General features: G+C 39.9%; 1 protein-coding gene across 3 annotated transcripts in view; it reads left to right on the plus strand.

The window, feature by feature from the left end:
* The window catches only part of LOC119826373 (cytochrome P450 7B1), a 181,079-nt gene that overhangs the window by 12,857 nt on the left and 141,207 nt on the right, over window positions 1-27,015 (plus strand). For 2 of the 3 annotated variants that reach the window (XM_038347650.2, XM_038347651.2), the window contains one exon: window positions 575-807. The exons of the other annotated variant lie outside the window; for it this stretch is intronic. In XM_038347650.2, the coding sequence (XP_038203578.1) occupies window positions 692-807 (116 nt within the window). In that variant the 5' untranslated portion in view covers window positions 575-691. Of the gene's footprint in view, window positions 1-574; window positions 808-27,015 lie in introns of those variants that run through there. 3 annotated transcript variants of the gene reach the window in all.

Genomic DNA, 27,015 nt, shown 5'->3' on the forward strand with positions numbered 1-27,015 from the left:
ACAGCCATAAGTAGCTAGTATCTACTAAACCATCATCCACCTCCCACCCCTCACCCCCACAAGTGTCTTCTTTCTCTGCCTTGTATAATGTGCTGTACACCTCTGCTTGGGGGCTTGGTGCCATTGCTTACTTTTACCTGTGGCCTCTTGCTGAGTTGTGCACCTCAGCATCCTTCTGGAAGATGGCCTGACCTCCTTATCCCAGTCTATGCTGTGAGCTTTTCCATTTATTATGCCCTTCACCTCAGTCTAAGCACGATAGGATGTTGGTGATGAGGGAGGTGGGGAGCCCATCCTGCAGTGTGCCCCGGCAGCTTAGGAAGACCCAAGCCACAGGGCCAAGTCCCTAAGGTGGTGAGGAGAGGCAAAAGGCAGGGTCCCTCCTGTGGGCTCACTGCTGACTCAGAAACAAAACCCCCCTCCTCCAGGACTTCGTGGCTCCTTCTGGGGAAATCCTAATCCTTTCCCTCTTCCTTGGCAGGGTTCCTGCCGCTGGAGCGGGAGGCGGTGAGAGGCGGTGCGCTTGGGTCAGGGGGAGGCGGGGGGAGGGGACTCCACTAACTTTGTAGTTCAGCTTCAGGGACCGTGGTGACATTCTGCTCGGCGCCGCGGGCAGGCCAGAGCCTCGGGTGAGAAAGAGAGGGCACCGTGCAGAAGCCATCGCCCCCTGCAGAGCCGCCAGCGCGTCTGGATGGAAGGAGCTGCGACCCCAGACACAGGCTCGATGGAGGCTTTCGCCCTCCCGGGCCTGCTCTTCACCATCACCCTGCTGCTCCTGGCCCTGTGCCTCCTCACCCAGCGCACCAGGTAAACACCAACACTGACACGGCCACGCATGCGCGGGGTCGTGGCCGCACGACCTCGTGGGCACCCGAGCCCCTTCGGGATGGCGGCTGCAGGCAGACCTTGCTCCGAGAGCCTCTGGGTGTCCTAACAAAGGCTCTGCACGCACCTCTGCACGCGCTCACGCCCAGGTTGCAGCTGTTCTGTCCAATCTTACTTGCTGCGCAGCAAAGTCTCAGGCTTTCCAGGTTTGGTTAAGCATCTTGCCATGGCCTTTGCCTGGGCCCATGCATGTTTTATGACCCAGAATTCCCCGCATTTCAAGGATTGAATTTTATTTGGTTCAGAGAGAAATGTTTTAAGAAAATGCTGGTGCGCAGTGTGGGTGCTGCTCAGTGCCTCAGTTTATCTAATTGTACCTCACCTGGAAAATTAGAAACAACAGAACCTACCGATCACGATCATGGGACTTTTGTGAGAAGCAAAGGTGTTAATAGTATTTATGCCTTCGACCTATTTATTTTTCTCAGGACAACAAATAGGAGCGACAGGGAAACTCAGAAGTGCGCAACTATCTGGCTGGAAATGTGGAAGCAGAGAAATGGGAATAAAATTATTCACTTCCCATTTATTTTGTTTTTCCCATTAGTGCCTTATCTTTTTCATGCAGTTTTCATGACTTTTGAAAACGAAACAGGTTAATTTAAGGAGAAGAGTATTACTAATTAAATATCTATCAATGTTTTGGGGACAATGACACAATTGTACCTCATACAAATAAATATCCGTGGGAGTTTCTGAAGTACCAGTTGAAAAATATTTAAAGTAATAGTGTTTGGATTTTCTGATATGAGAGTTTTCAGAGAACTTTCTGGAACTTTGCCTTTCTTCTTCTGTAGTCTTCTACACTCCTACAGCTGCAGAGCTCAGGGTATTAGGTCTTTAACTTCAGGCACATGGGACTCTACATGGTGTCAGGTCACAATTCTAGGAATATAGATGCCAAGGCTGTGTGTTCTAATGTCCATTTTCATGCAGAGCAGGAATAGTCAAAGCAAACCAGTTCATTCAAGAGCACTGAGGGTAACTGGATGAGAATGTGGAACTCAGGAGGTCCATGGGGAGGTAAAAAAGCAAGGCAAGCTTTCCTTGGGACGATTGGAGAATAGGCCAGTTTTTCTCTGTTCACTAAGTATTATTTGCTATAATGTGCATGTCATCAATTGCCAGTTTCTTCACACCAGGAAGACTAATGCAGGTCTGTGAGGAACTGCGTTCTAGATCAGTTCATAGGTTATAGTTCAGTATGGAAAGATATGAGAAGATACTGGGAAGACCCACATTTCTGATGGCTTCTCTTTTCTGTGTCTGGACAATTTATTCTATTACCGTAGGAAAGTCCTGTCTGATGTCACCTGTAAAAGAGAAACTATGGCTATAACAAAGCATTCTCAATGTTTTGTGTATAATCATATGTTTGAACACCTATTAGTGAAAATGTACAAATAGAAGGAAAACACTCTATTACAACTTGCCTTTCCCACTGTATGGTATTCTTAGGGGCCATTGATAAGGAACAGAGAGAGTAACTCTCTCTCTCTCTCTCTCTCTCTCTCTCTCTCTCTCTCACACACACACACACACACACACACATACACACACACACACACACACACAGAGAGAGAGAGAGAGAGAGAGAGAGAGAGATACATACACACACCTTTGGGATGTTGTAGATAATGGAGTTGTGATAGTTATGCAACTTCTCTCAGTTATAATTAATTTATGCCACTACTGATGATCTATTAAGTCCCTGTCATATCACAATTGATTTTGCTTCTGCTAGTCTGGTAAAGAAAAATAAAGCTTTGCCCCCCTCCCCTCTGTGTGTGTGCGCATATGTGTGTGTGTAGACATATACATAAGAGCCATTGAAGCTCAAATCCAAGGCCTTGGACATGCCAGGAAAGTACTCTACCACTGAACTACTCCACAAGGAAAGCTTCCTTTAAAATGTAAAAATCCCAATTTCTATTTACTTTTGATGGCGTTATCGCTGAGAGTTTCTTTAGTAACTTATTCTCTTTTAGTTATTTCTTTTCAGACTCAAAACTGACCCAGGGCCTTGTATGTGCTAGGTAAGCACTCACCTCTAAGTCACACCCTCAGCCCTTTCTTATAACGCTCACAACTTCGCGCCCTTCCGACTCTACTGCAATTATTTCACATTCTACTTCATAGAGTTTCTGCATACGCATCTTATTTAGAAAACGTTTAAAGTCATAACATGCTACAAATCCCTACCGGCGTTGTCCCTCATCACCAACTGATGTCTAAGGAGATGGTATACATATGGTGGATATATTCAGTTTTTACCCTGTGAGCAATTTTTTTTTCTGGAATGCTTGTAATACAGTGTTTTACAGGAACATGGTTTACCTACAAAACGGCTAAGATTAGGAGAGAACAGGGCAAGCCAGAGGTCGGTTGTTGCTCTTACCCGTTTATCAGATGTCTTCCATTTTGTTCCCCTCATCCCCTGCCTCACTCCCACACCTTTCTATCTCTGTTTCTTTTTTGAGACTGGATCTCAGGTTAGTCTGAACTGCTGGGACCAAGTGATCCTTCCACTTTAGTATCTGAGACTAGAGGGCATGTCTCTGCTTTCAGGCCACCTGGATTTTTTGAGGGGGTGGGGAGGGATTCCTTTTCCTTTCCAGGAAGATGATGACTAGTGAGAGTGTCAGCCACAGATACCATCACGGGGAGAGAGGAAGAGGGGTAGTAGTGGCGTAATGTCGAGCTATCACTCTAGCAAGGATGGGAAATGCTTAGAATCACCGTATATTTTGGATAATAGAATTAACAGGATTTCCTAGTGGCAGATGAGAAAAGAATCAAGAGTGAAGTTTACACTTTTCAGGTCCTTTTCTCTCTAGTTCTCAAGGTGGAAACGGAGATGGAAAATTATTACTTGTCCAAGGTAATTACATCACTTTAACCCTTTCAGCAGTAATATATTATACTTGACTCAATCAATAGCATCACCAAAATATGAGACTTTCTCCGTAAGCCATAGCAAGAAAACAGCTGCCTATTGACCAGAAAACAGGCCCTCATGAGATACTGGTATATAATTTTTATAGTCATCTATGGTGATGCCAATTTCCAGGCAACTTCACATTTCTAGAACCCAAGTACTATTTACCAGATATTCAGTGATAGTTCTAACCAGGTAATGTGGAATGTGAAAGCCTGTGCACATGCATGTTTTGTTTCTCTTTATTTCCAAGATTTATTTCTATTTACTTTATGTGTATGAGTATATTGCTTACACATATTTTTTCAGGCTTCAAATTTTTAATTAAGATCTTTGATCCACTTGGGGTTTATTTTTGAGCAGGTATAGAGAAAGGGAGGGATTTACTTTTATACACATGGATAGATAGTTTAAAAATCAATTTTTAAGTACATGGTTACTTGTTAAACTTTAACTCCCTAACCTTTTGGAATCATTGACCTTTTCCTTGACTTCTTAGCTTTGATTATTTTGGCATGATCATGTATGTAGCATAGCAACATCAATTCAAGGTCCTACGTAATTACTCTTCTTTCTCACTCATTAATATTCCTGTATATGAATGTGTACAGCAGGTTCTTCTACCCACTGAAGAACATCTTAATGGTTTCTAATTTTGGACATTTGTGAAGAAGGTTGCTAAAAATATTCATGTGAAGAATTTTGTGTAGGCTTAGGTTTTCAACTTTTTGGTAAACACCAAAAGCACCGTCTCAGTGGGTGAGCACAGTCCTCGCGGTCCTGACTTCCTTGCTCATGTTCTCCCTCCTTCAGCTCCTCATTTGGGCCTTAGGAGCTCAGTCCTGCGCTCCAATGTGGGTTTCTGTTTCTATCTCCATCCATCACCAGATGAAGCTTCTATGGTGATATGCAAGATATTCATCAGTATGGCTATAGGATCTGGCCATTTCAGGCTCCCTCTTCTCAGCTGCCCAAGGAACTAGCTGTGGACAGCTCCATGGATACCTGGGAACTCCTCTAGAGTGAAGTCTCTTGCTAAACCTAAAATGGCTCCCTTAATTAAGATATCTTCTTCCCTGCTCCCCTATCCACCCTTCCTCCATCCCAACCATCCCATTCCCCCAGGATCTCCCCATTCTCCCCTCCTTTTCTCTCCACATCTCCCCATCACCCCTTACCGCCACCCCATCCCCACCCCCAAGATCCCAATTTTGCCTGGCAATCTAGTCTACTTCCAATATCCAGGAGGATAACTATATGTTTTTCTTTGGGTTTACCTTGTTAATTAGCTTCTCTAGGATCAGGAATTAAAGGCTCACTGACCTTTATTTATGTCTAGAATCCACTTATGAGTAAGTACATACCAAACTCATCTTTTTGGGTCTGGATTACCTCACTCAGAATAGTGTTTTCTATTTCCATCCATTTGCATGCAAAAAGTTCAAGATCTCATTTTTTTTTTGTTTTTTTTTGTTTTTTTTTTCCGCTGAGTAGTACTCTAATGTGTATATATTCCACACTTTCTTTATCCATTCTTCCATTGAAGGGCATCTAGGTTGTTTCCAGGTTCTGGCAACTGTTTGGCTGACATTACTGTTTCATACAAGGAAGTTATTTCTCTTTTTAATGACAGTTGTCCTTTGCTTATCTTAAGAGTGTTTGTTACAGAGGGGTTCCTTTTACTATCAAAAGCTGCTATGTTCAAGTACCTTCTACAGAAAAATGTAAATTTTAATTGTCTCAAGGTTTCTTTAATACCTGATGCTATCTAAGTATCTAACAAGAGAAAAAGTCCATTCGGTACAGTGACTGTTTCTTCCGGGATTTTCACAATCTGCAACTGATTGAATATACAGTTTAGAAATCAGGAAATAAGGAACATTACCGATGTTTAATCCCTCCCAAATAAAGTTTATAAAGCTCTGGATTCATCCATTGCTATTACTAATCAGTGAAGAAGAACTGCGACCATCAACAGGGGTTATTTTACTTTCGTCTCTCCCATTTCTCATAAGAGTAGGAAAAGGTTCTGTGGCACTGCACCAAGGCTCTCAGGTGGAGTTTTATGTTTTCACCATACGCAAGAGATGTTGGGGAGCTCTCCATCCATGCCAGTGGCTCTTGGCAGCAGAGCTGAGCAGTGGCTATGCCGTGCTGTTGTCGTTCCTCCTCTGAAGCCCCAACTTTGGACTGGTCTCACCACCGTCCAAAACAAATCACCAGAGTTTGGAAGATGCTTAGTCGTGAAGTGCTTTCAGTATAAGCTTGAGCACTGAATTTTGGATCCCCAGTAACCATGTAAAAGCCAGAAAAGCTTGATGGTCTGCCTTGGAAGAAAGACATGGGAAATCCATGGAGCTAGCTGGTTAGCTAGACCAAGAGCCGCGGGTTCAGTGAGAAATCCTGTCTCAATATAGAAAATGGATACTATGGTGGTTTGCATGAGAATGGCCCCCACAGGTTAGTAAGTTTGAATGATTGATCCCCATTTAGTGGAACTGTTCGGGAAGGATTAGAGTGTGACCTTGTTGAAGTAACATGGCATTGAAAAGAGACGTGTTAGACATGTTACTGGGGTTACAAGTTTCAAAAGGTCACACCCAGGCCAGTGTCTCTTGCTCTGCCTGATCTGCTCTGTAGATCAGATGTGGGCTCTCAGCTAATGCTTCAGTAGCATGTCTGTGTGCCTGCCTGCCTCCCTGCCAACATGCTCCTACCATGATAATGATGGACTAACGTGTAAGCAAGGCCCCAAATACCTGCTTTTATCTTTAAGTTGCCTTAGTCATAGGGTTTTGTTAAGGCTAAAAAACAGTGACTAAGACAGAAAGTGAGGGAGAATAGCACTCAGTGTCTATCTCTGGCCTTTGTGCACACACACACATACACACACACACACACACACACACACACACACACGAATATGCCCACCAACACATTTGTACCCAAACCTCACACACATATAATTATATATATATATATGTATATATATATATATACATATATATATATATGAATATGTGTATAATCTCCATACCATACACATGTATGTATACAAATACTGGGGAAGAAAGGCAGAAACAAAAGAGTAATGGTTAGGATTCAAGAAGTAAAAAAGACTTCACTGTGGCTGACTTGTTTTTGTTTTTGAAAAGTTAGTTAGGTTTGGAATTTGGATCCAGGAATTTCCTTTTGACTTTACAGATGGATGAAGAATGAAGGAATCTATGGCCAAAGACTGCAGATAGCCTCTACCAGTTGGGACAGACAAGGAAACATTTCTTTTTAGAGTCTCCTAGAGACGACCTAGACTCTCCTGCCCTCTCAACACCATGATAACTCACTGAGAACCATGTTGGTCTTCTGGGCTCACAATCTTCCAGATTATAAATCTGCAGTTATTTGCTCTGGTGTTCATTGGGAAACAACCTATTTCCTGTGCTTCCTTCATTAACTATAATGCCTCTTCAAAGAAAACTCCCAAAGGGGAACAGGATTGGATTGTGGCTGACTGTACTGGTTTCCCCTGAGAAGCAGTGTTAGATACTCATAAATTCCATTTATTTTCTACCGTGGTCATTTGAAAACTCTCCATCTTACGCTTCCCAGGTGGTGATAAATTATCCATCATAATCCTCTTCCCTATCTAATAATTCACTATATTGAGTGTTTGTTAAGTATCTTGTACCTCAATACATCTTCCAAATATTTGAAAATGGGACCTAGGCTATAGGCATTGGCCCTTAGATGTGACTCAACCTGGAAGCTTCTTCTAGCAGCCATGATGTGCATCTATGCTGGCTGCCGAGAGAGAGAGAGAGAGAGAGAGAGAGAGAGAGAGAGAGAGAGAGAGAGAGAGAGAGAGAGAGAGAGAGGGGGAGAGAGGAGAGGGAGGGGGAGGGGAGGGAGAGGGAGGGAGAGAGGGAGGGAGGGAGGGAGGGAGGGAGGGAGGGAGGGAGGGAGGAAGGAAGGGAGGGAGCAAGCAGGCTGGGATGACTGAATATTAAAGGGGCCCTGAGGGACTACATTGCACTGTTTTTCCAAATGTAAGAGTAGAGGAGGCTTCATGCTGTGAAGAAAGGATTGACAGCTTCTTGCAAGAGAATGGCTCTCTGCTTCATCCAATGTAAAATCCCATTGAAACTGCTCCAGGTTACTGTTCTGTGAAAGGCAAAGGACAAAACCGTGGAGCTACCTTGCTGAATAAGAGAAAGGGACATCAATTTCATGCTGCGCTTTATAGCTGAAGGGCTCACTTTATGGTGTGGCTTTTTTTTAAACGCAGAAGTATGTGGAGTGGATATTTTGTCTACAGAAAAGTAAAAAGGATTAATTAATTCTTTAATTGCTGAATATAAAAATTAATAGAATTTCTACCAAAAGCATAGCTATAATATGATTTAAATCCATTGTCATTTCTTCCTGCAACTTCATCGTAAATAGTTAATGAACAAAAATTTACAAGTTTTACTGGATTAAGCACCTAGTGGAATGTGGGGCACTGAGTACCAAGTGTTCAGTCAGTTATTGTTCTTCAAGTATGACTATTTGAGGGTATCACAACATCACAATGTACAAATCATACAAAGTGATGTTCAAAGCCATGCAGTTGGTTTCTTCTTATTCAACATGTGAAGATGCCTTAAGCAAGTTCTTATCAACCAAGAATGTTTGTAAAGGAGACTATATTGGTGCAGTGATAATTCTTCAGCATAGACCCACTTAAAAACTCAGTAACTGAGTGCAGCCAACACCTAAAATTCCTGATCTTGCAAATTTAGTTTTAAAATCTGTCTAGTTAATTTTCAGTTTTAGGTACAAAATTTTTATGCCATATTCCCCTCCCTCATATACATGGATAGATGATTTATTTAACAAAATAGAATTTCTCTGTGACAAGGTTAGACCTGTTTTTGGTAATCATACTTGATCATTCATAAATGTTTGTCACTAAGAACATGGCCATGTAAATGGTTATAGAATGCTAAAGAGACCAGATGTTATCATTGAAAACCAAAGTTGTCTTGGAGAAAGCAACGCTTGGTAGTGTCTGTAACTTAGGACTCAAACCATTTTAGCCTGAGAAAACAAGTGGCTTATTACTTGATCACACTCATCAAGGGCCAAGTGTTGTTGAACTGTATTTTAGTCATGCTGGTCTTTGGGGACAGGATGTGAAGGAATAAACTACTTTGGATGCTAGACATCAATTTTAGAGTTGGCATTTGTATAACTGTTTCTCAAATAAAATAATGACAGGAAAAACATTTTGCCTAATAAGCTTAATGCAAATTCTTTGTTGTCTTTATTATGTTGCATTTTACTAAATCCTCTCTTTTAAGAACATTCTTCATCTTATACAGGCATAAAATAAATCTCAATTAAATAACGCTTCCAAAGTGTAGCTTCATTTGTTCATAGCTGTAATGTTAACATGGAAGGTTCTAAGTCGCAGTATTTGAGTAGCTGGGGAGACACCGCAGATGGTAAATAAAGTACCTGATATGCTGATTTCAAAGCCCCAGCCCTACAGAAGTCAGGCAGAACAGCGTGAGCCTGAAACTCCAGCACTGTTGGAATGGGAGGAGTGGGTGGAGACAAGAAGACCCATGAGGCTCATTGGCCAACCATGCTAGCCAAATCTATTGATTTGAGGTTCAGTGACAGACTTGTCTCAAAAATAAAGCAACGATTTTGATGAGCTTTGGACTCCACACACATGTATAAGTGCACGCACCCACACTAACAAGTATACACCACGTACATGACACATAATAGTGCACACACCCATATATACACACTCATGCACTGTTTGTGTTAAGCCCTTTATGCCATTATCTCTTCCTTTTTTACTGCTACTTTGTGACATAAGCACTTTCCCTTTATGAAAAATGAACAAATTAAGACTTGATACAACTTGAAAGCCTTTCTAATAGAAACCTGGCTAACATATGCATATATGGGTTAAAAATTTTCAAACCAACAGCATATTGCTAAAGAAAGCAAGCGGCCTGCAGTTTTCGTTAACACTAGACCATGTAGCTGAGATGTGTATGGTAAGATGGGAGGAGTGGGTCTCCTTTTTCTTGTCGCATCCCCTGTCTGACTCAGCAGAGCATTTGGGGTTCTCCATGTGTCCAGTTTGTTTCACATTTACATGACCTAGAGAACAGGACCCATAATTCTAGAATCTGTAATGCGGGGGGAATGTCCAAGATGAGAATCACAATTTTACCTTTTGAAAACTTTTGGAAATTTGCTTTGCAACCCATTGGTTTCCAATATTGCCTCTTGAAGAAACTAGAGCCAAAGGAGAAGGGCCTTTTCATCCTCTGACAATTTGTAAAAGATAGTTTTCGTCTCTCCTCTCCTAACCATGCTCCCTGAGTGGTCTGTGTGAGTGCTTGCATGTGACATCACTCTAGTTACTATTGCCCTTGAAAAGTGGCAGTAAACACTGAGTGAGGAAGCAGTACACAGTTCACTTATTTCTTGACGGGGCACAGCATAATAGCTGATGCGATATCTATGGAATACCTTGAGGTGAGTGAGAGACTTTTCATGTTGTTTCGTATTTTTAATGACATTTTATACCTGGGCAAAGATTCACAGGAACATATTGTATAGAGAATTCATAGCTTGATCTAAGTATCTTTGTACTTATACATGCTGCATCTTTCACCATACATGCAGTATACATCCATGTGTTTGCATGTGTGCATGCACACACACATATGCAGGTATGTATGTATATATCTCAGACTACTTCTACCCTTTTTGCTTGGCACTGTGTTGTCCCACATGGTGTAGGGCATTGTGTCAAAAAGATAACAATATTCCCAGAACATATGAGATCATCAGTCAGCTGAAGAAAGGTAATGACTTTTATCCAAGTCATTTGCAACTCTGATATCCACATAGGCAATAATGCTTGCCTCTAATACCCACAATCCTAAGCAGAGCAGATATTTTAAACTTAAAACGACTATGGCTTTCTAAGAGAGAGAATCCAAATGTGTTGTCCTTGTCCTTTTCTAGAGAAATGGACTAAAACATCTTCTATAGACACATGTGGAACTTGTCTCTTTTCTTTGATCTCTGGAGTAGCACACTCTTCTCTGGCTGCAGAAGCAGAGGCCTTCCAGTTGAAACTCACTGCAGGTAGATGGACTCCAAGATCAGAGACATGAGGATTGCAGCTTTCCCAACCTATTCCGGGGCGAGATGTTTCCGCTAATAAAAAGAGTCCAGAAGCTCAGTGTACAACCGCAATGTGCACAGGCATACCTTTGTGCAATCTAGTCCCATGTACAAACAGTATCCATAATGACATTTCAGATCAAAAGAAAGAAAGGTTCAGAATGCTTGAGTTCACAGCATTTCTTGGGTCTGTCTTTTTTCTTCTGTAAGGAACGAAAGGTCAGAGGTCACCTGTGCTTTGTCTTTTATTGCTTCCCAGAATTTCCTCATTTGAAATCTCAGATAGATACATCTGTGTCTAATTGTGCTATACTGAATGTTCTGTTCAACTACTTGATTAAACAAGAAACTTAAGTAGTTATTTCCTAGTAAAACATTGAAGATTTGCGATGGTGTCCCCTGAGCTTTCTTACTCTCTAGGGTATATCTTCCTAGTGCTGTTCTCATTGCATGATTGAATTATGGTGCATTCAACTTCTGCTGTTATCGTTCATATTTAAGCAGTGGTTGCTTCATCTTGAGAGTCATGCAGGTCTAAAGGCTGTCCAAGCAACAGTGTAACTCCAGAAATAACTTTCTTTTGATTATCAGAGATGTAGCACATAGCAGATTATTTGTCCCCAAATGTAATGAATAAAATTAAATTGATTGGGTAAAGATCCCTTTAATTATATTTTATTGAAAAAGACATGTATAAACTGTGTTCCGTCTTGAATGTGGTGCATATAAATGTAATATATACATATATGTAATATATATATATATATATGAGAGAGAGTATACAAATGTGCTCTCTATATTATATATGTTCAGTATGTTCACTTGGTTAGTCCATCTCTTTTAGACACTGCAGTGATCAATTTTGTCATTGCCATCAGTCTGCCTTACTGTGAGTAATCAAGTCAATTTTTTTTGAAACTCTGTACTTGGTCTCTAGTCTTTCTTGAAGAGAAAAGCTCAGTCACATGCGACGTCAAATAGAACCCAAAGCCAGTGCCTGCTTGGGGGTCATCAGAACTATTATTTAATTGCTAAAAGCATGGGATGAAATAGTTTATAGAACCATGCTCAGAGCTATAGGGTGTTCTGAGTCATGTGATAAATTTATAGTGTTGCTTATGTTATCTGATCCTGAAAAATTAGTTATTCTTTATTTGTCAAATGAATCAACGTTTTCTTCTTTTTAAACGTTATTTAAGATATGCATACATTTATTTGCAGATTTCTCTCTCTCCTCAAAGCAGGTAAGTATCCCTTGATGAAAGGGCAAAGGCATGTGCAAGCCCATTGTTTTGTTACAGGGTCACTCTAATAAGGAAGGAATTTTGGCTATGGCCAGAGCATACTCATTTCAGACTCGCTGGCACTCTTGTAAGATTAGCTGAAGCAGGACCTATGACAGGAAGTGCTTTTGTTCTCCTGTGTTTGTTTGCTAACATTCACAGAGATGCTATCAGAATAGCCAGGTCAAAAATACTTATCCCTACTGAGAAGGAAAAATGAGAGTAATGTTATTCCTGAAATAGCGGTAGTAAAACTTTCACAGGAGAGGAAAAGGCATGATGGCCCTTGTCACTTTCTATGACCTTTAATTTTCTCCTCTAAAAATGAGGGAGTTGGGCTGATGAGCCACTTTTGAAGACAAGGTCATTGCTATTTGTAAGCTGACCCCAACACGTGTATTTTAGCAAGGTGAATTTTACCAGACAGCAGACTGCACATGCCTCTTTATGCCTCTTACAGTCTGTACTTCTTGAGTCATAACAATGGTCTCTGTCTGTGGGATTTTCCCAGCTCTCTTAGGAAATGAGACTGTCCTCTTCCCAGAACCTCAAAATTCACATCACAAAAATGATTATTTAATGCCTGTCTCCACCCAGCTACTGTGTCTGAAATTTGATGTGAATCAATTTTTTTTTATTCCTTGCTATGACTGCAGGATTTAGAGAAATGCCTGGCACTTTGTAACTCATTGGCAAGCAATACAATCATAGACAAGCCTAGTTCTTAAATAGAATTTGGTATCCAAACCTTTGGACAATTTACACAGTCATTGTTACTTTAAAAAATGTTGATAAAGCTGGCAAACATAGTTTATTACCAGGAATGTGACTCATGACTCCACGTGTTAGTGAGAAGTCAGTTTTTGGAGATTTCTTTCGACTGCTTTTAACAGCAGTTTCAGGATTCTGTGTATCAAAAACCCAAGGCTCCAGATCCTGTAGTAAATGGAGGAGCAAGAGAAATGCCTAGTTCCTCAAGATGGGAGCAGAACTGGTTCTGAGAAACAGAGTGAGTATTTTATTGCTGCCCTTTGATGGAACTGACTAAGAATATTTGAAAGTCAAAATCAGGAACAAGAACTCAGATATGACTGAATTCACTTTGGAATCAAGACAGCCCGGAATTCAGATTAGTGATGAGAAGACCATTTACAAAATTAAGCTGACAGGTGTCACTCACATCTGTAATTTCAGCACTTAGGAAGCCGAGGCAGGAAGATCTGAAGTTTAGGTCAGTCTTGTCTACATCACAATATCCTGTCTGGGAAACGACAACAACAAGAAGAACAGCAACTAGCAACGCATTTTAATACATAACATATAAGATGGATGAACCCCGTGTTACTAAAGGGAGTAGAGGGTGAGGTATTTGAACTTCCCCACTTTTACTTGTACAGAATAAGCCAGAGAGCCATTGTCAGAGTGGATGAGAACAGAGTGTTCACACCACAGAAAATGGGGTTTGAATACTAGCCCCTCTATTAATTGGAAGTAAGGCTTTCAACAAGATATTTTACTCTGAGGACAGTTGTGGAGAGTCATGGATGAGCTTAAAAATAGTTCATGGCTTCGCCTACATGGAAAGCAGGCAGAACTTAACTTACTGTTCTCCAACAATGTAGGAAATACTGAGCGGAATGCAAAGCGAATGCACTCTAGAGCCTGTCTTTCAGAACTTTACAGTTGAGTTAGGAGCAAAGGCAACACACTGAGTCTTCCAACTTCACCCTTCCCTGCGCTATGAATTCAAGATTGCTTATGGCCTGTATTCCCCAGCTTAACACACTTGTTCCATTCATACAATCTCTTAAGGTTAGGCTTTGTATTGAAAGGAGAACCGAAACTATTAGTGCCGATTACCATAGGAACTCCCATCCCATTCCTTATCTCTCTCAATCTCCAGTCTCCTCATTCTGAGCAACAAATACTAATTGCCTGACTAATGTACGAGTGTGTTGTTAGCTTCTGACTATGCATCAAGAAAAGTCATAAGGAATCCAACTCTACAGAGACATAAACAGCCCAGCAATTCCACCCCACAAAAGGGTATGTTAGCAGGATGGTGCTATTAGGATAGACACTAAAGAAAATGAAGTATTAATAGTGGGACTAGATTGGAAAATTCTTAGAGTAGTAGCTGTTGATTGTGGTTGACGGAGGAGGAGGGAATAAAGAAAAGAGAGACTCAAATTTCTGTTTTAAATGGAAGGTTTTATTTCAGTTCAAGGATGAGCCTACTTTATTGGATGTGCTACATGTTCAGTACTTATGAGATACATGTCTTTGTATTCTCTCTGGAAGTGCAATGTATGGACATTAACTTTTATATTCAGTTCTGTCTTAGTGATTTTGAAGTAGGGAAGTAGAAATGAATTGGAGCAGTTGTCAGCTCAGGACAGGTCTCTCAGGTGCCACACCTTCCCTGCATCACATGAAATGTTATCCACTATTGCTTCTCAAGATTATATCTTCAGGATCAAAGTAATTGGCTAATAGATGAATAGCTAGATGATAGATAGATAGATAGATAGATAGATAGATAGATAGATAGATAGATAGAAAGATACATAGCACATGACCTTTGAGTATTTGCTTTGGAGGCTTCACAAAATGCTGTTGTTAGAAAAGTTCCTTTTCCTCCAAGTGCCAGAGTTATAAAGATGTAGGCCTTTGAACATCGATTAGCTATTAACTCTGCCTTGAGCGAAAAGAGAATGTGTGCAAGTGGAGGATTTTAGATAAAGTTTGTCTGATTCTGGGCTGACTTCAGTATTGTCCCGGGTTTGTGGCTATTGCATTAAAGCAAGGCCTCCCATCAGGTTCATACATTTCCCTCCATCCATCATCCATTGCCTGGATATGTGTGAGCTCAAGGCTATCTATCAGTGGCGTTTCTATTGCATCGAACTGAAGGGTTATGCTGATTCGGGTAGATGATAAAAAGGAAACCAGCAGGTGCTGAGCTAATGGCAAACATTCCAGTCTCCAAACAGGAGACCCTCAGGTCTCACGGTGTGTCATGGTTATTACTGAAGCATATCTGATTTTCTAAATACTCCTGTCTATGTTCCAGTCCTGAGACTGTGATTCAGTTTGTAGAGAACATGGTTTTATTTCCAAAACTTCAGCTGAGTTGAGACGAGCAGAGCAAAACCCTTAACTAAAATTATTAACCCCTCTGAAATTATTTAGAAGCTTTGAGCTAGATGACCAATAAATGTTTAGATTATCCCTGAATACTACTGTATGGGGAGGGAAGGAGAAGATATTCATCTTTTTCCAGGGCATCTTTTCTAGCTCCCGTGCCCATGCTTCCACAGAGTATAAAGAGGCAGACATACAGGCTGTGGGTTCATCCACTGTGGCAGGTTTTGATGCTGGTATACAAGTCACCATGAACACACTGAGGCATGGCTGCCACCTTGGAGAGACGTGGGACTTGTATTTGTGTTATTGTTTGTTTAATGTTTATAATGGTTGGTATATTGTTTTTCAGTTTATGGTTCAATAGTTTTATTCTATATAGTACATGAACATTTTATTGCAAATTAAGGCACCTAAAATAATAAGTGTATAGAGTATGACTTAATAGGCATTTAAAGTGTAGCTGTGGACTCTAATGTATAGAACTTTGCTCCATGTGTCAAAGTCACTATGTCTTTTTCCCCCCACTTCCTAACTCTGGTATTCAAAGTCAGTTCCTCACCCTCTTTATGCACTGAATCTCAAGTGGAAGGATTGGGGGGCCTTGTTCTGAAATTCTAAGATTCACTACAATTCCCAAACTCTGCAGCTTCAACACCACTCCCCCCTCAATTATTTTTCAGATAAGTGAGGTTAAAAATTATATTAAAAACATATTAATTGTATTAAGATCATTTCTATTAAGAATTAATTAATTGGGAGAGCTGAGCAGAAAAAGATGAAATGAAAATAAATGGTAAGAACGCTGGCTTGTCAGCTGCACTGCCGGCTGAATTTGCTAGGAAATCTCAAGGGAGGAGGTGATGCCTGACCCAGGGCTTTCAGGACAAGCCTCGGAACAAAGGATGTTCTGATAGAGCATGGTTGGCTGGAGGTAGGGAATGGAATTGGAAGCAGTCAGAGGTGTGGGAGTAGGAAATCGAAGAAAATGTGAAAAAATTATAAGTTTAACATTTGAAAAGCAAATTGCAAAGGATTTGCTCCTTTAAAACAAATAATTCCTTCTTATATGACCTTTTTGGTTTAGCTATTGGGCCTGTCTCTCTACCACTAGAGAAATGTGTAAAGAACAAATACTCTCCATCAATAATTGTAACAAATAAGGATGAAACAGAAAAATACTATGTTTAGGGAGCAGAAATACTACAGGATCCTTGGGCTAATTTTATTTATAAGATTGATACATAAAACACTTATCTGAAAGGTGACCTGGCGAAGCTGAATATTCATATATGGTACCATAAGAAATGGTTTCTTCTTTTAAAAAAGTGGACTATTCTGAAGTCTGCTTCTAATCTGCAGCATTGAGCTCTAGAAAACACAGGGTCACTGCATGAGTTAACTAATGAAGTGCACGAAAAGTTGTTGAAGTAGCTTAGTTTCTTACTCATGTATACTTTGTTGTCCTAAACTAATTTGACATAAGTGGCAATGACTCACTGGTTTCATTCCCTTGCATGTAAGTTATTATTGGTGTTTTAGAAGGTCTAGAGTTTGGGGAAGGGATGACAATTGTTTGGTCAGCATAATTAAAATTGATCACTAAACCTATTACTGTAGAGAAGGCAAGTTAGAAAAGTGCAGTATGGGCTCTTATTATCGGGTGAGCTTATTTTTACGTTACATAAACATAATTTGTATATAGCCCAACTTCGATTTAGACTTAGGAGCTTAGTAAGTGATTATCTGGGATAAGATAAAATTGCAATTATGATATTGCTAGTGTACGAAAACAACAGCAACAGCAACAGCAACAGCAACAGCAACAAAACACAATGGTAGGCTTCAGAATCCCAATTAGGATAACTGCCATCCTAGAGAGCATTGCATAAGCTGAGTGTGTATGCTCTGTGTTATCATTTATAACACTTTTATCAAGCTAAAGACGTTTCTCACATTTGAGAATTTGGGAAGTAGCTCAGAATCTCAATTTTGGAACGGACCTGCCTCTCTTATTTCCTGCTTCCTCATGTGGCCTGCATCCCCCAGCACCGTGGGTTATCACCACGAGCAGTCTGAAGACTGCGCTGGGTACAGTTCACACAAGGTCTTGGTAAGAAGATGGGACTCACATCTTCAACCATATGGAGTGCTGAAATTTGGGGGAACAAACCAAAATGTTAATCTGAAATCTTATTTAGGAAACAAAACTTGTGTGACTAGAAATAGACTGCGTCCTAAATAGACTCTGGTATGGGTGCATTCCGGTGCCTAACAAATGTCACTGAGTAAGACTTTAGGGGTCAGCAGAGAGATCATGGTGTGTTTCTCCAGAGAATGTGTCTACCATTCAGGGAAACTATTAGACTTTTCATAGTGCTAGAATTTCAAATCTTTTCTACCTGAGTCACAAAATATATATGTTCAATTCTTTGAGGAAGTGGGTATTCATTTTAAGATAACCCTCCACATTTATTTATGATTGATGAATAAAATTACACGTTTGTGGGAGCTGGAGAGATGGCCTGGCAGTTTAGATTGCTGACTGTTCTGACAGATGACCAAGGTTTGGTTCTAAACATTCACATGGCAGCTCCTTTTATCCAGTATTCCTATTTATGATTTCTTTTATATTTTAAATTCTTTTCTTAAAGTTTAAGTTAGTTTCAGAGCTAGAAAGATAGATCAGTGGTGACAGCACTTCCTATTCTTGCTGAGGACCTGGGTTCTGCTCCTTGGACCCTTATAGCAACTCATAACCATCTGTAACTTCAGTTCCGTGTGATCTTAGGCCCTCTTCTGGTCTGTGGCCATAGGATATGCATGTCATGCACATACATACATGCAGACAAACATTCATATATGTAAAACAAATAAATGATTTTAAAGCATCGTATATTTTATTTCACACAATGATACTACATTTGTGTAATCATTTTGACAACCATGCTAATTAACATGTCCATTGTCTTATAATGATGCTTTAGATTTTTAATTTAATAATTAGAATTTCCACAATGAGTTTCAAGTATATATAATTCACTATTACTAAATATTGCTAATAAGTTATATATTACACGTGTAGAAATCACTTGTTTTGTAATGAAAGTTTGTACTCTTTGGCCACCATCTCCCACTTTTTCACCTTCTAGCCCCTGGCAATCTTCATTCTACCGTCTCTTTACGTACAGTTATTTAAAATGTTATACACCTTTGCTGTTGAGCAGTGTTTGTCTTTCGGTCTCTGTCTTTTTGCACTTAGTCTATAATGTTCTCCAAATTCATGTAAGCGATGTGCACAAGAGTTCTTTTTTAAAATAAAAGATCAATGTTTTGCTGTTTGTGTAAACTGTGTGTTGTGAATTGTGTTGCAGGGAATGGAGAGACATGTTTATCTTTTTTGTTGGTTTGTATGTATTGGCTTAAATTTTTTATACAATATATTCTGACCATCTTCTTTCCCCTCCCCAGCTTCCCCAAGATCTATTCCCCTCCCTGCCTTCCCAATTTTATGTACTCTCTCTCTTTCTTTTTCCTTCAGTCTGTCTTTCTCTCTCTCTAAAGAAAAAGAAAGGAAAGAAGAAAAAGTAAGGAAATATCAAAATGATTAAGTTTTTCCATTTTTCATTATTTAATGAGTGTATGTGGTATATAAATGTGGCACAGGCACATAGGTCTATGTGCAGTCAGAGGTAAACGTCAGATATTTCTAAACAGCATTTCTCATTGAACCCGGAGCTCACCAATTCCTAGAGTAGCCGAGGAGCAACGCCCAGGAATGCAGTCCACCTCCCAGTGCTGGGGTTAGACGCTTATGCTGCCGTGACTCCTTCACGTGTTTGGGGAGATCTAAACTCAGCTCTCCAACCTTGCATGAATAATTTACCGACTGAAGAATCCCCACAACCCCATCTCCGCCACAGTTTTATCAAAAGGTTGGACCTGTTAATCATAAATCTTTGGGAACAAACACACTGAGCATTAGTAGTCCTGTTTTATTGATTATTGAGTATGTGTCAGCCTGTGTTCAAGGTCTCACTCTTAATTCAATATCCTCTGGATAGCTGGTTTCATTCTCTTGCCCTCACAGAGGGAACTTGTATAGGTAGCCGGTCTTTGGTGTTTAAGACCACTCCCACGGAGCAGCTGAGCCAGGATTTAAAGTCTCCAACATATTCGTAAACCCATATTCTTTTCACTTCTCAGGCTGTTTGACTGGTAAAGACAGAATGGCTTGGCTCTTGTTGGGCCAATGCTTCAGGCTCCGCCTGGAACTATAAAATGTGCTCACTTCTGGGACTCAGGCTTGTCAACATCCTGCAAGTGAGTGAACTGGAGGCCTGGCCGGTCTCCCACAGAAAGTGCTGGAAATCCCCATGGCACTTCTGACTCAGAATTGCAGTTCTGAACCTATGAATTTTTAAACACAACGTCAGCAAAGCTGACTCTGAAAGTTCCTCGAAACTGCGCCGTCCTCCATCTCAGCAAGTGCTGGGAAACCACGTTTTCTCTGGTGTTCAGAAGCACGAAGAGAAGGTACAGAGAAAAGGAGCGCCGAGGTCTCTGTGTCGTAGTGTTTTCATTTTTGAAATAAGGATGTGAGTTTGCAGTCTTGGAGGTCCCTTCCCAGCTGTATTTTATTAAGCAGAGCCCACAACAGAAGCAGACCGTGAAATGCTGTGGTAGGGTGTGCTTCCCACATTTCTCTTTCTTTAGCACCCGGACGGCTCTGTGTTTACCACGTGATGGTGGGATACAGGAACCAAGGCATTCATCCTGCTTCCCCCCCCCCCCCTCATAGATTTCCAACCTACCCTAGCACCTAGACATTCTGCTTCCAAAACAAATCCTGATTTTAAACAATGGCTGAGTGTTTACTCTAAGTTTTGGATGAAGGACTTATAGGTGGTATTTTTGTTTTTTGTTAGCTATCTTTCTATGTTGAAGTTTCTTCCTAATTGCGAAATTTAAAAGTGTGCCCTACTAATGACAATTTAACAAGTATTTTTCTTACGGTGCTTCACTCTCTTTGGACACTGGGGTTATTGTCCTGAGATTATAATAGTCTTCAGATTATCAGAAGAAAGTACTCAGACGAGGTTAGATACAGAGTTTAGGAGGAAAGACCTTCAGAAGTCTGTTATACAATGCTGAGATTATAACACACACAGAGTTGACAATATTTCATGCATAAATATTACACTAAATATCATACATCTATTCTACGATGACCTCTATATGAAAACAAAGGATGTTTTCTGCTTTGTTTTATTGAACTAGTGTGTGATAATTGAATCTGGTTACTCTCTGTCGTCCCCCACCCCTTTAGCTCTCTCTCACCTCTATCAACATTCCCTTCCCTATTTGTCCTTTTTCAAAGTTCCTAACTTTCGGGTTTGTTTTACCACCCACTTAGTTTAACCCGGGCCAGCTATATGATTATTGGATTGGGATTATCAGTTCGAACCTGGTGAGGTTACTCGTGCTAATACAATCAAAATGACCACACTCTTGAGGGGTCCCTGGGCCCTCCCTCCATCCGTATCTGGTTGTTGATGGTCCTATTCTCGTGCAGACCCAGCACAATTACATTGCTGAGAATTCTGCCTTATTTTTAAAGAACAGAGCATGTCTCACGCTCTAAATTTGTCATCTTGAAAAGAAAACTGAATTTACCTACACTTAACTAAGAAAGAGGGTTTTTTTTTTTCCATTTAGGTTAAAAAAAATGAAACTTGCAAATCTGGACATTTATGGAAATACAATTCCCTGTGAGATACCACGGAAGCCGGGCGGTCTTTTCTTAGTTATCTGCTTTGAAGTTACCAGATATCCAAATACATAGAGTGGCTGAATTGTGTAGCTGCGTAGAGCCGGAGTCAGTGCAAGGAGCAGAGGACCAGCGGTGCGAGGTTTTTGTGGACACCATGACACTGAAATGGGCGGCCAAGAGGAGTCAGCTAGAGCATGGCTGACACCAAACAGCCAGGATGCCGTGAGTCAACTCACAATGTACAGGAAAACCTAAACAGTCACGTTGTCGATTATATAACTACTTCTGACCACTGTGTGTGTGTCTGTCAAGCCATAAGTCCCAAACCTTTTCCTTTGTCTTTTTCTCTAGGTCTGCCTGTAGGCAGGAATCACATATTCTTCAGCCTTGCAGCTTCCCCCGACCCTCTTCCTTTCATGGCTTCAGGGTTTGGACCTTACAACCAGCAAATCATAACCTATGGGTCTGCTCAGCCCACCTTCTGTGCCTCATTTTGTTCAGTGTGCAGTCCAGGAATAGTGTTTTGTTACATGTAAATATTTGCAACTAATTTGATGACCAAGGGTACCGTACTCAAAGTTAGGCAAGCCACTGAAAGAATCTTATTCTCCTAATCTTTTTAATTTCGGGTATATTAATTAAGCCTGGAGCATAAAATAAAGAATTGTACTCAATTATTATACTGCAAATGTCATCAATGACAGATATATGACTTGTATATATGATCTATATACAAGTATCAACATACTGTGATCACTTTCGTTTCTTGGTTTGCAAACCCAGAAATATGCAATGTCCAAATGTTTGCCAGTTCCTGTTTAAAAGGGAAAGCTATCAGGCAATGGGAGGGCTTATAGGAGAATAGGAGAGGGTAAGGGAAGCCAAGTAAAAATGATGTGCTTTTGCTAGTGAGTGGGAAGAAACGGGTTGTTCTTTCACTAGCTATGTGAATGGAATCCTTCGGAATTGGACAATTTTCCTATACTCCAGCAAAACGTCATTTCTGCTCAAATGAAGCAAGAAGTTATCACATGCATTAAAGCATGACAAGTATATGCACACAGACAGACATGCACACAACACAAGCATACACCCGGTAGCTGGCCTTTTCTGAGGGAAACATGTCTGAGCCCAAATCCGAGGTAGACTGTGAGCTGATTCCTGCAGGTCTTCCCTGCAGTGTTGACTGCTCCCTGAATTGCTGGTGAAAGGCCTCATAAAGAAAGCTAATGAGTTTCATTCCTCATTCTCCCAGAAACTGCACTGTTCTCCATGTGCCTCTCATGGTTTGTCCTAACTCCTCCATTGTTCTAGAATCATCTACAGAAAAGCAAGCTTTGCCGAGGTTCATTCATTGGCTCTTTCTCCCCTTAACTTCTAGAAAATTTGACTTCTAGAATCTGATAACATCCCTTGGCTCTTCCACTTAAAACATTGCAGGATGTCAGGATGTCATAATACTGTTGCAAAGGGTTGATACCTGTAGATATACTGGGCCTGAGCTCCTTCCCCTCTGTCGCCAGCAACCCTCAGCAGCTTCTCGGCTTGCCACTTTCTGTCTGTGTTGTGGCTGGATTCACATTCTCCAGTTCTTCAGGACTGATTCAACTCCTACCTGTTATCCACTTTATCTTAAGCATTTAAATATGTTTATAAATTTAATGGCTTCTTATTTTCAACAGCTTGCATTGCTGTTAGGCTAAAAATTCCAGTATTAAAACATTCCCACACTCTGAGACCCATGTGACTTTTTTTGTGAAGATCTTAAAAACCCAGTTTATGGGTGTAGCTCATCAAGTTAGCACAGCTATTACAATGCTAAAAACGTGTTTATTATATCCACACTTTAGACAAGCTATTTGTAGCTTATTCAATATCCCACTCCAATTGCAGACACTCATGGATGGCTTCCTGTTGCTCTTAGAAGAGAATGATCACCCTAGGCTGGGATACAGGTGCTTTCAGAAGTCTCAGTTCTTCCTTTGCCCTCTCTTTTTCTAGGGCTCTAGCTATAATGACCGCTTTGTTCCTTGCATGCACTCAGCTGACCTTGCCCTCCACTTGTGACTGGGATTCGGTTGCCACTTTTTCAGGACTCGTTCACACTTGGAATCCAGAGAGACATTTAAATGTCGCCACAATTATTCATTATTCATCACCCTTTCTCAAATTCTCTCCTCTGTCTGCAAAATGAACCCTCCTCATTTTTCTTTAGAATTTAGCTTTCTGGAGTTTGTGTTTTCGTACTAGATCTTGTCTGTTTTTACTGACAAGCTTTAAGAAGGCAAGAGTCTTAATTCTAATGCTGCCATCTCCTATGATGTCCAGACATTGTTCATTTATTTCGAATAAATGATCAAATGTAACCATGAAGAGTCTGGTTCATTTTATGTGGGGGAAGCTCACTTTCTTTCCCTCTAAGTGAGCATCTTACGTGTGCTTGGGTTCAGAGAACTCTGGTTAATATGTAGAGGAAGTCATTTTTTGTATGTAAAATAACAGGACCTTATGTGATACTCAATACTGTTAGATAACTGTTTCAGACTGAAGCAGAGCAAGAAGATAATCTGTTTGTCATAAATAAATTAGAAATTTCACAAATCCATTCACAGTGATAATTGAGACATTATTCTCTTAAAAATCATTATTATTAATTTTAGGAGAAGTTCTTATCAGGATTTTGAAATTACAACTATTGTCTTCATTTTTAAAAGGATGTTAAACATTTAAAATGTTTACTACTGATGTTAAGATGTTAAACTACTGAACTCTGATATAGTTTCATTAAAATTCATTTCTCTAAAATTTGAATAAAATTTAGCATTTCTAATGCTTAAAGACCTTAATAATATCTGGATATCATTTTCTGTACTCTCCTTAAATTTCTGACTACTCATTGTATGTGTACTTTCTCTCTTATTTACTTAATCATTCATATTTACTTATAAATTTATATTTCTAAAAATAACAAAATAAAAAGGGGAAACAAAATAAAAAATTTATATTTCTAGATAGGTTCTTGAGCCTAGGCTAACCACAGGCTACCTGAGTAGTCAGGGATGAGCTTTTTGTCTTCAATCCTTGACTGATTAAAGGTGTGTGTTGCCATACCAAGTTTATAAACTCTTGGGAGTTGAACTCAGGCTTTCTGCATGATAGCTAAGTGCTCTACCAGCTGAACTATATCAAGAGCCATTCTTCTCACCCAGTCCTTTGTTTTTGTGTTTTTATCTATGTGTATGGAGGCCAGAAATTGATGTTGTGTATCCTCCTCATTTTTTTCCTCCACATTATTATTATTTTTTTTGAGACAGAATCTTCTCTTACTCTACCAACATCTAAAGGATCTGGCTGGCCATCAAGGCACAAGGATTATCCTGTCTCTGTTTTCCCAATGCTAGGATTGCAGGCACATGCCACTACACTATATACATACATACATACATACATACATATACGCACACACATATATATATATATGTGTGTGTGTGTGTTTGTGTGTGTATCCCTATGGGGTCAGTGTTTTAGACATATGTGTGTGTGTGTGTGTGTGTGTGTGTGGTGTGTATCCCCATTGGGGTCAGTGTTTTAGAATATATATATATATATGTATATATATACACATATATATATTTACTTATATAGAGAAAAGTACATAATGTTTAATAACTTCAAATACACACAGCAAACACTAGAAAACTATCCATTCCTTTAATCTCATTCTGTATCTCTTACACCATATCCCATCTGTCTTCCCTCATTACAAGCATATCTTTAAGTCATCAGAACTCAGTGGGTGGCAGAGATACACTGGGAAGCACCTCATAATTAATATAAGCCTCTTGGGAAAACCTTAGGATTTAACTTGACTCACACACACACACACACACACACACACACACACACACGCACGCACGCACGCACACACACACACACACACTTTATTTTAACAGAAATTGGACAAGGTATTTAATGATGAAGACTCATTCCAAAGTTTGGAAGAACTTCCTATCTGTAATTTTTACATATTTCAGGTGTCTTCTGCTAATGACCCAACTAGAACGCTGATTCTTCTTAGAGTATCTGGAACTTTACATTTAAGCTCCCTTTTCTCCTGTGGAGTATACATCATGGATCAGGTAGTGGCATCTGCTGGCAATGAATGATATTGCCTTCTAATTCTATAGGTGGCCTGGCTGTTCATCACAATTCATCCCAGGTGGCAGAATACTCCCACCCTCCCAAACAAATGTGTACATAAAACAATAAATAGCAATATGGGGTGGCAATGATGTTGTGTGGTATGCCACACGAGGAAAGGGGAGAATGAACTTGAAATGATTGTGAGTCTCCATGTTACTGTGATGTTTTGCACACTGTCAGTAGTGAAAATATCAGGGAGGTTCACACACTTGGCAAGGTCCCCAAACTGGTGTAGGTGAGGCTCAAAGTAAACCTCAATTCTAGAAACTAGTTAGGATGACTTCATGCTTGACACAGATAAACTATTTAGAAAGGAATTTAAATAGCAATGAACACTTTTATGTTCTGCCACTTGTATATAGCATCAGTTCTTCTGAAGAACAATTTTTCTGTAAGCATCAAAAGATTGAGTGTAGGTTACAAAGACCAATAATCCTAGGACTCACAAGATGAAGCTGGAGAATTATGAGTTCAAGGCTGTCTGGTCTACATGAGGCTGTTTCAAAACATCAGGATCAGAGAAAAAACAAATGAATAAAAACCTTAAAAACATGCATGCTCTTTGACTAAGCAGTGTTAATGTTGGTAACTTATCCTTGGAAAATAATCATAGATGCTCATGAGATTTATTAAAATATAGTTATTTCATCTCTCTATAGGTAAATGATGTCTATTATAGTATTTATTGCATAATGAAATATAAGTTATCTAAAATACTAACTAGTAGCAAGTGGTTTTCATATTATGACTTGTCCTTAAAATGAAATTATATTCGTCCACTAAAAGTACAACAGTATATGGTGGAATGGATAAATGTTTATGTCATGTTATTAAGGAAAAGATGAATTAACAGTACCATATGTCATTGTGGGGGGGGGGGTAACACTCTTTACATACATACATAGTTGTCTGTTTACAGAAGATGTACCCAAATGATTATCTCACATTGATTTTTTTCACATATCTATTTTTATGTATTGTCTACAATAAAAATACACTACTATTCAATTTTAAACTGATTTGTATATTGTAATGATTTGTTTTTGCTTTATATATATGTGTGTGTTGCCTAAATCTGTGCAGTAGGTACATGCCTGTGCCCGTGGAGGCCAGAAGTCAACATTGGAACCACTAGAACTGGAATTGCAGATGGTTGTACTGACATGTGGGTACTGGGGAACTGAACTCAACAGAATATTCTCTTAACCACCAAGTCATCTTTATAGCCCCCCCCCAACTAATTTATCTTTTAAGGAAAAATATATATTTTAAAGCAATCACTATCAGAAATTCTGAATAAAAAGGGACCTGTGGGAACAAACTGGATGGAACAGGTCTCTGCAATGTGTAATCTGAAGGAAGCTACTGTAAGGTAGTGAGAAGATGAAGCCTTTGGCATAAGGGAGCCATGTGACATGCTGCATGGGGACAGTCTGGAAGCATGCGAGCCAACTTGTGTCAGACTTGTCTGAATGAAGGATTCAGACATGCTATCTCTAAAGTAGCAGCAGAATTTAAATCACCTTTGTACTCCAGAAAAGAACATTAAAACAGAAATAAGGTTTGGTTCTAAAAGGCATACTAACCCC

Source organism: Arvicola amphibius, chromosome 11, assembly GCF_903992535.2.
Source record: "Arvicola amphibius chromosome 11, mArvAmp1.2, whole genome shotgun sequence".
NCBI classification, from domain to species: Eukaryota; Metazoa; Chordata; class Mammalia; order Rodentia; family Cricetidae; genus Arvicola; species Arvicola amphibius.